Here is a 16613-nt window from a genome sequence, read left to right as displayed (position 1 = left end):
TTTAAAAAATTAATTGTTCACTTGGAATAATTGTGGTTTGATGACCTCGCCAGCGGTTGGTATTTTGACAGATCAGAATATTTAAGGGAGTGTTGGGATTCTAAACAAATATTTTATTCATCCTTGTTTCAATTTCGTCTCTCTCTTTCCAATTTGTTTGGCCGATTCTATTTTATTAGTTTTTATGCACTGGATACTCCTTCATGTTTCCATCGTTGTAAGCAAATTAGAATAAAAGAATATTCCCTCACCGTAAAGACTCTCAAAAACAATTGAACAAAAAATACTAAATTTATTATTTTTCTAAATGATAAAAGTCTAAATTAAAAGAAGCAGAATTATTTCGTTCCGCACAAATAATCTTCTGGATAATCCATCCTCGCTAGCTGAATAAGTTATGCTAGAGCTCAGTCGATCTTTAGCTGAATTTTAACCGCTCTCACGCTCGTCTCCTTTTTGATTTCTTTCTAGGAAATTTCCGGTCAATTTGAACTACGTCTATTACGGTATTTACCTTTTGACTACTCACTTCTGGAGATTCTGGCGATCAACGGGTCTTATTCTGCTGCTTCTCGTTGATCTTAGCGATCAATTGACTCTTCAATTTCTCTGTCGTTGAATTGGCGACGACAGTTTCTTGCACTGGAAATGCATTTTGAACTGTTGTTATCATTTGAATTGGTTCGGCATAAATTGGAATTATTGAGGATTGATTGATGATCAGGGTCTGGGTTTGAGCTTCTTCTGAAAACTCTTAAAAATGGCGGAGAAGCTTTGGACTGACCTTCAATAGGAATTTGAAATACTTGAGCAGGTTGTTGGTAAATTGTTTGAATTATCGGCTCCGGGCGGATACAATTGGTATAATAGTCGAACTCCTTCATTATAAGATCAGTGATCTTTTCACTCGGGCTAGAGATGTATTGAAATCGAACGAAGAAATTTTTTCAAACCTTCCAACAAAATTTTCGTCCTCAGAGAAAAATGCATTTGAATAGTCTTGAACAGAACTGTCAGGGGTAGAACATGATGGAATTTTTCGAACATCACTTCCTCTCATAAAGTCCCAATCACCTGGTAAAGAATATGGGGAGATACATACTTTGTAGTAGATTTACCTATACTTTCGAAATCCATGGAATCGGGTGTGTCTGGTCTATGTGGCGGGGCAGTGTCTATTCTTAGGGTCAACTTTTGGAAGAGATTTCGGAGAACAATGTTTCCTATATATTAATTATGCTACCTTTCTTTTTCTTAGGTAGAGTAGATGCTTTCTTATAATAAGAAATAAGATAATATGAACAATTTGTTCTTTTTTATAGGCTCAATCTCGATTTTCTTCTTTTCTGGGGGCTTCTGTATAGCAAAACTCAAATTCACTTTGTTTGACGATGAGGTCTTGTTGTTGTTTGATTCTTGTTTGTTAGTTTCTTTCAGAAAGATCTTCAGAGTCTTCTCTCTTCTCGTTCTTTTGAAGTATTTTTCCAAGAACTTGAAAATGGCAGAAAATAAAAACTTCGACACCCTCGTGAAAGCTTCTTCAGCTTCTTCGTTCTCTTCCTTCCTTTCAGCGTCTTCGATTCGACCTCGACGGCGACGAATACGACGAATTCGACGCAAAGACGATTTCAACGACGACGACGACGACGATTCCGACGATACCTTTCCATCGGATCAAGAGAATCCCCCTCCATCGGATCACGAGAATCCCCCTCCCTCGGATGACGAGAATCCCCCTCCATCGGATGACGAGGATCCGCCTCCATCGGATCACGAGGAAGAAGATGGTCATCCTCGAAGACCGATAAGAGGCATGGGCTTAAAGAAATTTAAGTTTTATCTTAAAATATGTAACATTAAAAAAGCCCGGGTTCTAGCCGTGCTGCGTCTAGTTGGCAAGACAACACCGGTTGTGCTAGAAGAAGCCGTGCTGAATGCCATCGATGGAGAACGAATTCGTCTAGGGGGAGATTTGGTAAGTTTTTATAAAGGTTTATTGCAGATCGATGCATAGATTTATCTTCTATGATTTTTGGTGCAATTTTGAAAAACTTGAACCGACGGAATTCAATGTTGACTTGGCGCTTGGTTCAGTAGAGGCAATCGATGCTGAAAGTCCTGATCAGTATATGCTGCGATCAAGGAGGACTGACAAATCATTCTAATTGAAAGCTAATGTTTCCTCAAGTCGAACTAACCGCGTATTTTCTTCACTTCCATCAGCTCCTCGAGCTGGTCAATCATTATCGCACTGCCTTGGTCGGAGCAGAAGTCACTTATCTTGGTTGTGGTTCACGAGTCATGCTGGACATCACTGCTAATAATCCAACCTAATTTTACCAGAATCCAGTTACAGTCCGAAAGTTATCATCGCCGACCTGGGAAAATTGTCCATCTCCAATACTTTCAAACTCAGTGACGAAGAAGGAACGCTACACTTCGAAGAATATGCTCAAAATGGATTTCCGGAGAAGAAAGTCTTGCTCGATTGCATCACAGTAGGCTTGAAGGAAATGGACATTTGGATAGCTGATCGAATGGAGTTGAGCGACGCTGGAGAGAGCGACCTCAAGTTCAACGGATTCAAATTTGTCAGACATCAGCAATCGCTCCTCAAGAAACGGGTAGAACTATCCCTTGCTATCGAAAGAAATCTTCAACAGAATGTCGACCGGTCAGTTCCCAACATGCACATCAATGGTACTCTTAGCGAGGCATACTTCGGATTGAATAGAAGCCAATTCTGGGTCGTTCGCGACTTCCTCGAGCACAATCTCGGTGAGATGCAGCTAATATACGAACGAACATCTGTTCCAGTGAATATTGAAGAAGCGATGACAAAAACCGTCATGACTGGGGAAGTCTTTCGGAATCTAAAGTTCAATCTTGGGCTCAAGAATGTCACAGTCGAGCTTGGAGAGGCCAACGGCGACAAACTTGTGAAAATGAAGTTCGTCGATTCTACTCTGAATTTCGAAGCTTTGTCGAACAATCACAAGCACACGAATCTTGTCTGCAAAGCCTACAATGCTTGGGACTGCAGAGAACTTTACAATATCCATCCTTCATTCCAGAAGGTCATTGCGGCTGATTTAGAAGACGATGATGTCTGCCAAATTGAAATCGTTTTCAAAGCAACGCCCGACGGTGCTTCCTTCAAGCTTGTAACGGAAAAGACTAGAATAATTGTTCTGCAAGAATGGTCGAAGCAAACATTGAACTATCTACTGGAGCATCCGATTGATGGCTACGGAGATGATTTGCGGAAGATCAACTACGACCTGATTAAAAAGTGGAAGCAAGAACCAAGCGATCCAAAGAACACTGTACTGTACCAGTGCAGAGTCTTTGGGTAAGCCATGGCGGAAGGTACCGACGAACACTCAAGATGATTTCCTATTCGCCAGGGGCCATCAAAAGATTCGAGAGTACCGACAGCAATCACATCGCATCTGGATTAAAGTTTGCGACTACACAAGTCTTCAACCTATTGCCGTGAACAAAGTTGGTCTATACTTCCGACACGCAGTACATCCTGGAGGAAAAATGCCAATCCGAATCCTTATTGAAGTCCGACTAACCGATTCAGCAAGAAAGATGGTGACGATTCGTTCAGCTGTTAAGATTTCTTCGAAACATTCTGAGCCCCTGGAAATATACAAACGCTCAGATTATGCGATAGATGATATTTATGAAATAACGCCTCTTGGACCAAGAGGCTCTTGGTGCTGTTCAGCCTCAGGAAGAACTGTACATTCCGCTGCAGCATGACGATGGTCAGTTCGTAGTTCGCCCCGTCGGAGATCTTTACAAAATATCTGAGTCAACAATTAACTGGAGAGACTATCCAAGAGGAATGTTTTCTATCGACTGCGACCCTCACAGAGTTTCCGACCGTAAAACATCTTTTCAAGTTGAAATAAGGTCGTTCGATCTTCCTCAAGGCCAAGAGCTGACAGAAGAAATCCGCAAGATTTATAAAAAGCAAAGAATTATAACACTAGATTCGTCCTACGATCACTTGAACTTTCAAATGCCTGGCAATAATATTATCATTTATCCTGGAATCAAGATGAAAAATTTGCTGCCCTGTGAAATTCAATTTCAACTCAGCGGATTTGAAGGCACAATTCAACCACATCAAGAACAAACGATTTATTTTTCACCGAATGAAATTAAATTCCGAATCCGTCTTGAAGAATTTGAGTCGAGCTCTGAAGTCAATCTCTCTCACAATCGAGATATGCTTACTGAGATGAGGATCATTGACCAAAATCGACGACTTCTTATCCTCAACGTCAGGCTGACGATCGAACCCACCATCCAAATTCACATCAGTTCCCGCTACTGGCTAATCAACCACACTAGCTTGCCGCTTGTTCTCCACCAAAGCCAATCTGGTCTTGACGCTGCTGGTCAGTTCGATTAGCATGATCTGCTAGTGCCGGTCTTTATTCGTGGGTTATCAATAGGTGTAATGGTAGAAAAATCAACCCCACGATCACCTAGTCATCAACATCGATCTGCAATAAATCCCACAATTGCTTAAAAAATTGAAATAATTCGATTTTTTTTATCACAAATCAGAATTGAACTTATTTTCATTTTGTAGGGAATCGAACTCGAGGCATATTTGAGGTTCGTGGATGCCAACAGGCCTCCACGGGAGAACAACGGCGGACGAAAGTGCAGGAAGTGTCGCGGAGAATTGGAGCTCGGGATCTGGCATGCCGATGACTACTCATTGTGCGTTGGCTGCAAAGACGCATTTTTAGCCCGCAACGTAAGTAAATAAAATAAAAAATAGTTTTTATTAGTTTTTAATTAATGAAATGATTAATTAATTAAATATGCAGACAAGCGACGTTTTTTTGCGCGACCGTTTTCGATAAAAATAGTTTTTCTGGTGCCATTCGTTTCGGTGTAATCGCAAGTGTGCTGATAGTTTTTGCTCCTAGATGAATGAATTTGAAATGGGAATAGATTTCGACTTACCGTTTCGCAGTCTTTTATACAGAGAATGCAGACTGTTTTGAAGGTTAATGGAGTTTCTGTATGACAAGCGACGGTCGGATCTAATACGGTAGGTGGGCAAAACGGGCTTTTTCTGATGGGAATTTCTCCTTGCAGACTAAGCACATGAGTTCGTTGATAGGTTTTGGAACAGGAAGGGTTAAAGCTGAGGAGGGATTAAACAGTGGTGTGACACCACTGGTGTCATTGAAATTGGGTTGTTTTGCGGTGAAGAATTAGAAGTTGATACTGCTGCGGATTGATTGCCAGAGAAAAAGTCCATCGAGTAATCTTAAAATTGAAATCAACGAAGAGAACGATCAGAAAATATGCTACTAGAAAGATTGGCCGGTAGTTTGCTTATTCTTTTTCCTGGCATTTTTCGTTCTCGAATTAAATAAAAGGACTGCTTGTGTACAGTGAGTTTCTGTAATGCGTTTCGGCTTGCTTTTCGTGCAAGAAGCTTTTATCGCAAACGAAGCAGTAGAGCTTCTCGATGATTTTATATTGAGCAAGGCAGTTTTCTGTCATCAGGCAGTTCCCCCCAAGGAAGCCTAGCATTTTAAGTCGGTAACTTAATTTAACGAAATTATTGGAAGTGAGTGCCTTATTTTCACCTGACGACCACAGCGATGCAGTCTCCGATCGCAACAAGTGGTGCTGCATCGTAACTAGTTTAAATTTTAGTTTTTAGTAGTGTTTCAATAGTTACAGGTATGCTCCTCCGCAAAGAAAACTACCACCGTAGAAAAAGACCATAACTGGTTTCTTCTAGACTTTAGTTTAAATCAAAGACGTTCAAAGTCAACAATTGAAGACCATTGTAGATGATTGAAAGTTTGAAGGAGTATATACACTGAGATGTAATACTTCGTCATTGGTTTCCGTTTTAGCCACCTTTTCTGTGTTTTTATCACATTTTTTTTTATAAAATCTTAGCCATATTTATTGTCGGTTATGACTTAAAAAACCTTCCAATTTGTCGAACATTGGGCGATTAATAAGTCTGTCCTTCCATCTGATCAACTTTGTCGATGAATCCGTCATACTGAGGGCACATTGGAGTGTTTCCAGTCCCATCTATCGTCTCGTCCCATTTACCGTAAGATACCGGCTTTGCTAAGCGTTGGCTCTTGGCAAAGGGGATCTAAGATCCCGGATCTTATTGACATTGGCGACTTCCAAATGCACCTCCCCATCTAAGTAACAGAGATTATCTTTATGTTTATGATAATTATGATAAAGTTGTAATTCTACGGTTAAAAAATATCTTCTAAGTGACTAAATTTTGCCTAGCTTTGTTTGCAGCTCCATTTTGTCGACTTTTCCTTTTGTCGTCTTTATTCGCTTCTCAGTGCTGCTCTTCGCTGCCTGAGCTTATTCAATTGTCGCTGGCGACAATTTTTTCTACAGAAAAGATCTTTTCATGATCTCTTGAGGGCTGCCATCGTTCCGTGTCAATATTGGACGCAGAGAATCGCTAATAGGCTAAGTTTTGAACACTTGACAAAGTGCATCAATAGGCACATGCTCTGGACTTCCTTCGGCGTTGATGTCAAAATTTATCCTATTCGTTTCTCGCAAAAAGAGAAGTCTTTCAGTTATCACGGGCCGTGATTCACGGCCTTCTCAGTTGTTAGTAAAAGCGGGTTGTATCTGATCTGCTTGGTGGTGAAGCCCGCCTCGTGGAGCAGAAAGAAAAGTTGTTTATCTAGATCCGTGTATCGGTTCGAAGTTGCATCAATCGAAAAAAGCTTTGACGTCAAACAACTAGGATTCTGAGTTGAGATGGCTTTTGCGGACTTAGGAAATTGCCTGGAAACCCTGTAACAAAGGGAAAAGAATCGTCAGCCTCGTTCCTTTAGATTCTACTAGTGTAAAGTCGTGCATGTAGAAGATTCGGGCAGTGGCCTTTATATGCTCAGCATTTTCTAGGAGGATGTCTAAACAAACGTAAATAATCGATTTGAATAAAGATCTGAGATCAGGATCGAGGAGAACCATCTTTCGCAAGTCATCGTCGGAAAAGTAAAGGGATACATTTTCTACTAGATCACCAAGATTCTTAAAAGTGTCGATTGCTTTCGGCATTCTTTGCGGAGTTTTTAAGCGCCACTTTATCATAAAAGGGATTGTTGATTTTGTCCAGCGAAGAGGGCTTTAATTGGATTCTGTATTTGCCCGTTGAGCGCTTGAACTGTGAGAAGTTAGATCGACTTTTTTACGAACCTGGTAATCCTGGAATGCCATTTGGAAATCCTGCTTTTCCGAAAATCTCCATCAACGAAGCAGATCCATTGCTGTTCTCGTTCGTATTATTTGTATCAATCTCGATCGTATCCTCACTTTTGATCTTCTCCTCGTTGTTGTCAGCCGAGCATTCCTGCTTAAAAACGTCGGAACAGGTCGAATTTGAGTCTTTTGAAATCGGTTATAAAATTAATAACATGTAGTCAATTAAAAAATAATATAGTCAATAATCAATTGTGGGAAAAGGTTCTTAGGTTTTTAGATGGTTAAAATTACGAACGTTTAGGAATTGGAAGCTCAAGTTCCGGCCGACGAGCAAATTCCCGCTGAGGGACCTGCTGATGGAGAAGATCAAGACGTTGGACAAGATCAGGAACCATTTCTGGAACCGTTTATGGAACCAGATCTGGATCCAGTTCACGAGCCAGTTGAGGAGCTAGTTCAGGAGCCAGTGGAAGAATATGAGCAAGCGGTAAGATTTATATAATATAAAACTGAATTTCAGTTTCATCGCCATCGTGATAAATTGGCCATTTTAAAATAAATTCTAGGCGGCTGGCTTCCGAACCGAGACCGACACCATGGGTGAGATGCAGGTGCCAAACGACAAGCTCTATGGCTGCCAGACTGCCCGATCGTTGAAAAATTTCCCCATTGGCGGCGAGGGCGATAAGATTCCCCGACAGATAATTCAGGTAATTGATAATTAAATTATTCCATTTGTAACCGCTTCACTAGGCTTTTGGTTATCTCAAGAAGGCCTGCGCCGAAGCTAACCAGAAATTTGGACTCGATGCCCAGCTCGCAGACGCCATCAAACTGGCCGCCGAGGAGGTCATTTATGGGACGCTTTACGACGAGGGTCACTTTCCTCTTTGCACCTTCCAGGCTGGCTCTGGCACCCAGGCGAACATAAACACCAACGAGGTGATTTCCAATCGCGCCAATCTCATCCTCGACAGCGAAGTCGGCACCAATTTCCCCGTCCACCCCAACGATCACGTCAACAAGTCTCAAACCTCCAACTCCACCTTTCCTACGGCCATGCACGTCGCCACCGCTCTTGAAATCAAGAACGATCTTCTCCCAGCCCTCTTGAACTTCCGACATGCCATCTACGAGAAGCAGAAGCCTTTTGAGCACATTGTCGAAATTGGCGGAAATCATATGATGGACCGTACTCCATTGACTCTTGGAAAGGAATTGTCTGGATACGTTCAACAGCTCGATAACGGAATCGCCCGTGTTGAAGCCACTCTTCCGAGAGTATACGAACTTGCCATCGGTGGCACCGCTGTTGGAACCGGTCTCAACGCTGGAATTGGTTTCGCAGAGGCTTGCTGTGAGGAGCTTTTCAACTACACCGGTCTTCGATTTGTCTCCGCTCCCAACAAGTTCGATGCTCTCCCCAACCATGAGGCCATGTTTGAGGTTTCCCGCGCTCTCAACGTTGTCGCCCGAGTCATCCAGAAGATTGCCAATGGTATACGCCTCCTCGCTTCTGGACCACATTGTGGTCTTCCCGAAAAGGAGAAGGTTAACCCAACTCAGGTTGAAGCTATCACTATGGTCTGTACGCAGGTCATGGCCAATAATATGTTTGTCAACGCTGGCGATAACTTTGAGCTCAACGTCTCCACGGTAAATTTTATTCTATTATCAACCCCTTCATAACACTCAATCAATAGCCAGTCATAGCGTCGAACGTTCTCCGATCTGCCAAGCTCATCGGCACTGCGTGCAATGCCTTCGTTGATAACTCGATCGATCCGCTTCTCAATGAGTCTCTTATGCTGGTAACAGGTGATAACATTTCCAAGTAACCCATTTTTCAACCCTTTTTCAGCTTTGCACCTCCACTTCGGACAAGATAAGGCCGTCCACATCGCCAAGAACGCGGATAAAGAAGGAATCACGCTCCGAGAGGCTGCCAAAGAAGACGGCATCACGGACGAACAATTAGACGCTTTGGTTGGCCAAACCGAATAAGCTGTTCAACGATTTAAAAATTCTTTTTTCGAAGCTGAGTATAGAAGAAAAAATATGAAATCGATTTAAAATCACCTCAAGACCTATTCAATTTCGTTTCAATATTAATATATTGGGTTTCGCATACTCGCTTACACTTCTTTAAAAGTATCTATCACTCTTCGCTCTTCCGTTTATGGGTGAACGCACACTCACATGCATAGTTCCATCAAATACATCCCGCTCCATCAATTTTCCACGTTACACTTCAAGCAATGCTTGACCGGTTACTAATTGGTCTCTCTTTACTGCGCCATTTCTGTACCTCAGGACTTGATCCTACAATAAAGTACGCATTAATGAATTCGCGGCTTCCCGTCGCCGTCTTCTAACTTAGCGTTACCGAGTTACAAAAACCACTAATTAGAATGGACGACGGAGTTGATCTCGGGACGCTAACTTCAGTACATCACCGCGAAGAAAAACAACGACATCGTGAAAAAGATCGAAAAGACGCGCTCAGAGGACATGAAGCCAGATCTGCAGGCGGAACGACTCGCCCGGGACGCTGAAGTCCTCGCCGAGCAAAAAGCCAAGGCGAAAGACGCAGCTGAGAAAGAAAAGGCCTTCAAGCTGCAATGCGAGAAGGAAAGATACGAAAAGTCATACGATAGACTCTTTGAAGATGATCCGCCCGCGACGACGAACAACGACTCCGACAATGATTCCGACGATTTTATGTGAGATTGAAGATGATTCATCTTTTCTGCCTGGATCGTTTTGACCTCTTTAGTTCAGTTTTATGTCCAACTCAAGAAATGTTCACTAGGTTCCTTTGTCTGGCCCAAAGGCAGGACCACACACTTCCGCCCATTTTCAGTAGGTATCCTCGCTTGCTTTTATAGCTTGTCAAAGAAGAATAAAGGATGATCAATGTTGTCTTCCCAAATTTGCCCAAAAAACGAATAGCGAACTCGGTTGAACCCAAATATGACTAGCTGTTGACGTAACTGTTCGCGAGTCCGTTTTTGCCTGCCCTGAAAAAACTGAAATTCATTTTCGAGATGAGAATAACAAAATTTATCTCTTTTTGTTTTTTGAACATTAGAGCGAAATCGGTTGAGATGAACTTTGACTTTTTGGGACTGAGATGGTACGCTGTCAATGACAACGTCATGGGAGGCGTCAGGTAAGAAGGAGAAGAGATAGGAGGTGTTATGTAATCGATTCTAGCGCTGGATATGTCGAGAAGCTGGACAATATGCTCAAGTTCTATGGGCAGTTGTCGTCCGATTTCAACGGAGGTTTCGCCAGCTGCCGGACTCGATTTGAACCAGGAAAGGGCGATAAAATGATACTTTCAAATTGAAAGTTTCAATAATGGAACTCTTCCATTATCGCTGAAAAAGGAGCGCTTGCTGGATTCGACGGAATTGAAATAAACGTCAAAGGATCCGAAAGAACCTTCCAAGCCCGATTTCATCCTGTTGAAAGTGACGCTTACGGAAGATACGCTCAGGTTCGTTCCCTACTTATTTTTATTCACGAGCAAATTTCCATGTCTAGGGATCATACACTGCCAATTTCAAAGCCACCCCAGAATGGACAACCGTCCGAATTCCCTTTGACTCGACTGAATACAGCTGGAGAGGACGACGACCATCTGGAATGCCTCCAATTGATCCAGCCCAGCTGAAGGGAATGGGATTTCTCATTGCTGACAAGGTTTTTGATTCTTCTTTCGAGCTCTTCGTCGACTCTATTTCTGGCTACAAGAATGAATAAAACTATCTCAAAAAAGATTATGTCGACTTATTAAGTACCATTGACAAGAAAATTGACCTAGAAAAAGCTGAAGAGTAAGCAGGTTTCGGTGCCCTAAAGCAAGGTAGCTACTTGAGGGGAGTAGCAGCGTATCATAGTCCTCTGATAGAGATAATGAACTTCAACTTTTTGGAAAATACATGGTTTGCCGTCAATGATACTGTTATGCTTGGATCAAGGTAGATAAGAACAAAGATAGAGGGCTTTATAAAACAATATTCTAGCGTCGGCTATGTAGAGAAAATGGACAAAATGCTAAAGTTTTACGGAAAATTATCGGATCATTTTTTCGGTGGTTTCGCAAGTTGCCAGACTCAATTCGAACCAGGAACGTTTGCAGGATTTGACGGCATCGAAATGAGCGTCAGAGGCTCTGAAAATCGTAACTTTCAAGCGCGCTTTTATCCCGTTCAAACCGACATGACCATGAGTTACGCAAAGGTAAAAGGCAATATGTTACGCTCTTCTTATCATTAGCTGTCAGGGATCATATATTGCCAATTTCAAAGCAAAAAAAGACTGGACGACGGTGAAAATTCCTTTTGATTCCGCCGAGTTCTTCTGGAGAGGCCGAAAAGTGTCCAAAATACCGCCAATAGATCCTTCCCAATTGAAAGGAATCGGATTCCTAATTTCTGACAAGATATTTGACTCATCTTTTGAACTGTTTGTCGAGTCGATTTCTGGATATAAAAACGAATAAACTATTTTATGAGAGCAATAAAGGTAGCATGGGGGAGGAATTGACCAGATGGCCTACTTGTGGCGACCTGCAGGTTCGGATTGATCAATATCGGAAATCATCTGTCCTTAGATCTCTTTCTAATTTTGCATATCTAATGTTGATCGGACTCGTTCAATTAGCTCCTACTGTGTTCAATAGTAGCCATTGCAATTTGCAATAGTCGCTAGAGAGAGGGGTGAAAACCGGTTTATAAGCGCGCAACAATTAGTACCGAATCACTATACAATTGTTCCTCAAGCGTTGAAATCATAGAAGAGAATTAACGTCACTGTGGGAAATTTAATCTGCGAAAAAAGATGAGACTCGAAGTGGCCGCTCTGACTGCCGCCGAAGAAAAGCGTCTGGAGTTTATCTTCCCAGCTGTGATGATGTTCCTGTATGTTGTCATTACAGGCCTTTGTATCATGGCGATGGTGTTTATCTTCGTTAAATGCGTCGTAATGCCGAGCCGAGAGGAGGATCATAACTTATGATTCATAAGCCGACTAAATCTACTATCTATGGAAATTGGAAGCAGCGTGATTTACGGGTACTGTACGATTACGTCCCTCGAGGAAGCAGCGTTACGTCCTCGCCTGCAACGTCACAATACGGCGCGGTTCTACTCAACGACTCCAGAAGCGAAAGATCCATGGAAATTTTGAGGAGCTATTTCAAGAACTCAACGCAAATACCCGTCGCGAAGATTTAAACACGTTGATAGTAAATCTGCCACACTGTAACTGCTGTAAATATTGTCACTCCCTGAAAGTCAGAACAGTAAATCACTGAATAAATACTACTATTCGTAATAATGATCTATCGATTAAATTTTAGGTAAACGAGAGTCGATTTTGAAGACTTTGCTCATTTTTTATTACAATATACAGTTTTAGATACAAAAGAGACAGACAGGTATACGGTAGGCAAAATAGGGAACACAAATTTTACAAATTGAATTTCAACAGAATTTAGTTTCTTTTTTGAACTTTACTGAAACTGGCTTTGATTAAAAATATGTCCACAAGGTGGAGATAGCAAAGATTTCTCACTTCTATTTGAAACAAGAGAAACTTTCGATACAGAGTTGGGTATCTGTAAATGCTGCTGGGAAGCATCTAAGGTACTAGCGAGAAAAGTCATCGAGTTTTCAAGCTGCTCTGTATTCCGGCGCTTTTCGAGGTTTCGTTCGATTTGCAGTCTGTTTGAGGATCATTTTTTATCAATTAAAAACGGAGGAAAAAAAGTCTGATCCTTTCCTGTCATTTTTCTTTCTCTTCCAAAGCAGAACAGACCCAAAAGCAAATCCAGCGACAAAAAGCAACAAGAACAACGTCGACATCCATTCTTTCAGCTGAAGACCCCCGTTTGTCGGTAGATTTTCCGTGCTTCTGGCTAGTTCTCGGCAAGTTTTTCCGACCAGTCCGCTTTTACAGACGCATTCTGGCTCGGTGTAAATTTCATGGACGCAGCAGTACCCGCCGTTGCAACCGTTCATTTCTAGCGACGTTTCCTTAACAAAATTAATTGAAAGATTCAAGGTAATATTCAAGCCTTACCATTGAGCAAAAGTTCTTTTCGCTCGATTTACAGACGTCCAAAAAATCCGAGTGAATGTAATCCGCTTTCTTCTGCTTCGTAATCGCCACTCTTTCATAATCATTCGTCGCTCCAACATGGGCGTAGTAGATTCCTCGATGCTCTGGCTCGAGAATTTTCAGCGTCCACTTTTTGCCCTTGTCGCAGTTTTTCGTCTTGAAGCGAGAGTCGGAGTCGACATCAATTTTCGTCCCGTTCCATTCTTGAACATCCCAAGTGATCTGGTGAAAACCGGGAATGAACGACTTTGTCGTGGAGATTTGAATTTCCCTGAAATATTCAATTTTTCAGAATTCCTAGCAAAATGAGTCGCTTCCGGAGAATTGGGTGATTCACGCTAGAAAGTGTTGTTTTTCCAAGATCTTTTAAAGCCCGCTTCTCAAGGGCCATTATCGCAAGATTGTGTCAAACGCTTGAATCAGCGAGTAAATACTACACAAACTATGGTACAATGACCCTCATTTTGATACTTGAAATCAAGGAAGACAAAGACCTTGCCGACTCCCGATGAGTGTCGAAAGAATCCTTCTAGCAGAATCTTGATTGATCTATTTTTTAATTTGCCGCTACAGTCCAATTATATCATAAACAAGAAAATTGATAGTGAAAGTTTTTCTCGCAAAGTTCAATTCAATTTATCCCTTTTTTATGACTGTTAAAATCCGAAATACTAAGAGTATGCATCTATTAATAGTATGAATATATAAACTACTCATTAGGTTTTGAACAGTCATAGAAAGAGATAAGATAGAACAATGAGTCCGTGCAGGGTTTCAAATTTTTGAAAACTATTTCTGAGCTGAGCTAGCTGAGCTGAGGTCGAAATTGAGCTGAGCTGAGCCGAGCTGGCCTCTTTTAAAAAAACTGAGCTGAGCTGAGCTGATTTTTTTTCAATAAATTGAGCTGAGCTGAGCTGACGATTTCTCAAACTGAGCTAGCTGAGCTGAGCTGGGCGGAGCTGTAGCTCAGCTAGCTCACAAAATTTGCAACTCTGAGTCCGTGAGAAAAGCTAAAACTATCAATTTTCTATTTTATGATGTCATTTAATAACTGCCAGATGTAAACCAACATTCACTTTTGTTGATTCCCTGACGATATTTATCATGTCAACACATGACGGATTTTTTTTACATTCACTTTTTCATTGTTTTAGTTACGACGTAACAAGTATCGACTTACGTTATCAAGTGAGGACTCTTCTTCGACTTTTTCGGCTTCTTGAGTTTGAAAAGTTTCTCTGGCGTTTTGAGACAGTTCTTTTGCTTTCGACATTTGAGGACCTTTTGAAGCTCTTCCAGTCTTTCTTCTCCGTGGAAATCGTTTCTACGAAGATTTGGATTGATTTTTTATGATAAGGGTGTACCTTTTACAACTTTCAAATCCGCAGAAGTCACGATCACGCCCTTGAACTTTTTCGTCGCTTTTGTTTCTTGGGCAAACTCAGACATACTTTTCACAACAATCTTTTTCGTCTTCCCGTCGATTTTTTCGATGAATTTTATCGAACATCTTACTGTCTCTTCTCCTTATTAATTAATGAAGAATCTTCTTTTGAGGACCTTTATTTTTTACCTTTTTTATTTTTTGAATTTTTACAAGCAACAGATTTGACCGGAAAAACTCGTAAATTTTTTCGTTCCAAGCTTGGGAAATTCTCTGGAGCGGGGATTCCTCGCAAATTTCAGCAGAAAAAGGCTTGGAAAAATGCATAAAAAAGAAAATACACGAACGAGCTTTGCCATTATCGAATATTTGGTTTATACGGATGAAAGGGGCGACTACGTTTGAATACTACTAGCAGTGCAGCGCCATCGGCTCTCGCTCTTTCTCTTTTTACGTAAGGGAAAAATCAAACTTATAAAAATCTTCAGGTAGACAGAAGTCGTCACGATTAATGAAAACAAAGCTGGTCCCTCAGTCTGACGTAGTATTAGTACTATTCTTTTCCATCGACACGTGATTGAAAGCGTTTAAAAATATGGGTTTCTCAACCAGTCCATCGACCAGGAAATAGGGTTGATGCTGGAAACAGTGCTAAGTTAGGACCCCTAACCAGAGTTGCAAATTTGCTGAGCTGAGTGAGCTGAGCTAGTTGAGTGAGCTGAGCTAGCTGAGTGAGCTGAGCTAGCTGAGTGAGCTGAGCTAGCTGAGTGAGCTGAGCTAGCTGAGTGAGCTGAGCAGTCGCTCAGCTCAGCTCAGTGATTTTTGAAAATTATCTGATCTGCTCAGCTCAGCTCAGACTATGTTCACTCAGCTCAGCTCAATGATTTTAAAAATAGCTTAGCTCAGTTCAACTAGCTCAGCTCAGCTCAACTAGCTCAGCTCAGCTCAGCTCCGCTCAATTACCTCTGAAAAAGGCCAGCTCAGCTCAGCTCAGAAAAATTTTTACTGAGGTCAGCTCAGCTCAGCAAAAATAAAGCAAGATTTGCAATTCTGCCCCTTAACAATAATTTTATTGTTACGTTGTTTCCAAATCCTAAAAAAGGTCTAATCTCGCTAACTCGCCTCTAAAGTTCACCGTACGAGCAAGATAACTACCTTGACGAGTCCTCAAGCGCAGAAAATAAAATATTCGAAAATGAGAAAACTCAAAACAAAGGAAAAGAACTGTCTGAAAGGCCTCGGCGCTGCAATTTTGGTTATAGGGATTTTATTCGCAATTTGGTTTACTCAATTCAGAACGACAAGTAAAAAAATCAATCAGAGACTTCTTGAGAGAAATTATTTTTAGTTTGCGATCCAGATCCATGTCTGAATAGGGGCTTGTGTGATTTGGCGAATAGAAATATGTCCAAAATTGTGGCCAAATGTAGCTGTCCTGACGAATTCACCGGTAGTTTCTGTGAACTGGAGCCTTGTGCAGGGACGGGTCAAAGTTGAGGGGGAGGGGCACTGACTTAGTCAAAAACCTCAGGTTAGGGTTAGTGTTACGAACACTGGGTTAGGATTAAGCTTTTTCGCAATCTTTGAAATTTCTTCGATTTTCGGGTAAATTCCGACATTCGTGACATTTTTGACATTCCTGACTAGATGAATATCCCCCTTAAAAATCTCTTTTCTTCAACGATTTTTTTGGTTTTCCCTTTTTTTGTAAGGAAAACCAAAGTCAATCAAACAAATTAGAGCTAAAAACAACCTTTTTATCATTTTAAAAACCGTCCCACCCAGCTGAATTTGACCTTGGTAAAAAGAAAAACCGTGCAAAAACAACGGATTTTGCTCGGTCAACAACAAA

The 16613-nt window shown here is 41.4% G+C and overlaps 3 protein-coding genes and 1 long non-coding RNA gene across 4 annotated transcripts; 3 read left to right on the top strand and 1 right to left on the bottom strand.

Annotated features, from left to right (window-relative positions):
* Window positions 1–7657: 7657 nt before the first annotated feature.
* Window positions 7658–9252, top strand: LOC145701540 (fumarate hydratase, mitochondrial-like). The gene is made up of 5 exons (XM_081778755.1): window positions 7658–7735; window positions 7815–7958; window positions 8002–8904; window positions 8952–9066; window positions 9110–9252. The coding sequence occupies exons 1-5, from the start codon at window positions 7658–7660 to the stop codon at window positions 9250–9252; spliced, it is 1383 nt and encodes a 460-aa protein (XP_081634881.1).
* Window positions 9253–10258: 1006 nt separating this feature from the next.
* On the top strand, window positions 10259–11758 carry LOC145701539 (complex I intermediate-associated protein 30, mitochondrial-like). Its single transcript, XM_081778753.1, has 5 exons — window positions 10259–10420; window positions 10465–10570; window positions 10643–10750; window positions 10798–10956; window positions 11699–11758. Exons 1-5 carry the CDS (start codon window positions 10296–10298, stop codon window positions 11756–11758), a joined length of 558 nt encoding a protein of 185 aa, XP_081634879.1. The 5' UTR covers window positions 10259–10295.
* A 986-nt stretch (window positions 11759–12744) lies between these two features.
* Window positions 12745–14887, bottom strand: LOC145701538 (uncharacterized). The gene is made up of 4 exons (XM_081778752.1): window positions 14829–14887; window positions 14558–14701; window positions 13339–13648; window positions 12745–13292 (listed from the first exon to the last, which is right to left on the bottom strand). Exons 1-4 carry the CDS (start codon window positions 14885–14887, stop codon window positions 13002–13004), a joined length of 804 nt encoding a protein of 267 aa, XP_081634878.1. The 3' UTR covers window positions 12745–13001.
* A 1057-nt stretch (window positions 14888–15944) lies between these two features.
* Window positions 15945–16241, top strand: LOC145704679 (uncharacterized). Its single transcript, XR_014134480.1, has 2 exons — window positions 15945–16065; window positions 16110–16241. It is a non-coding gene; the product is annotated as an uncharacterized LOC145704679 (long non-coding RNA).
* Window positions 16242–16613: the final 372 nt, after the last annotated feature.

This window comes from Oikopleura dioica, chromosome PAR (assembly GCF_907165135.1).
Source record: "Oikopleura dioica chromosome PAR, OKI2018_I68_1.0, whole genome shotgun sequence".
In the NCBI taxonomy this organism is placed as follows: Eukaryota; Metazoa; Chordata; class Appendicularia; order Copelata; family Oikopleuridae; genus Oikopleura; species Oikopleura dioica.
Note: the sequence above shows the minus strand (reverse complement) of the source record. Positions and strands in the feature narration are given on the sequence as shown.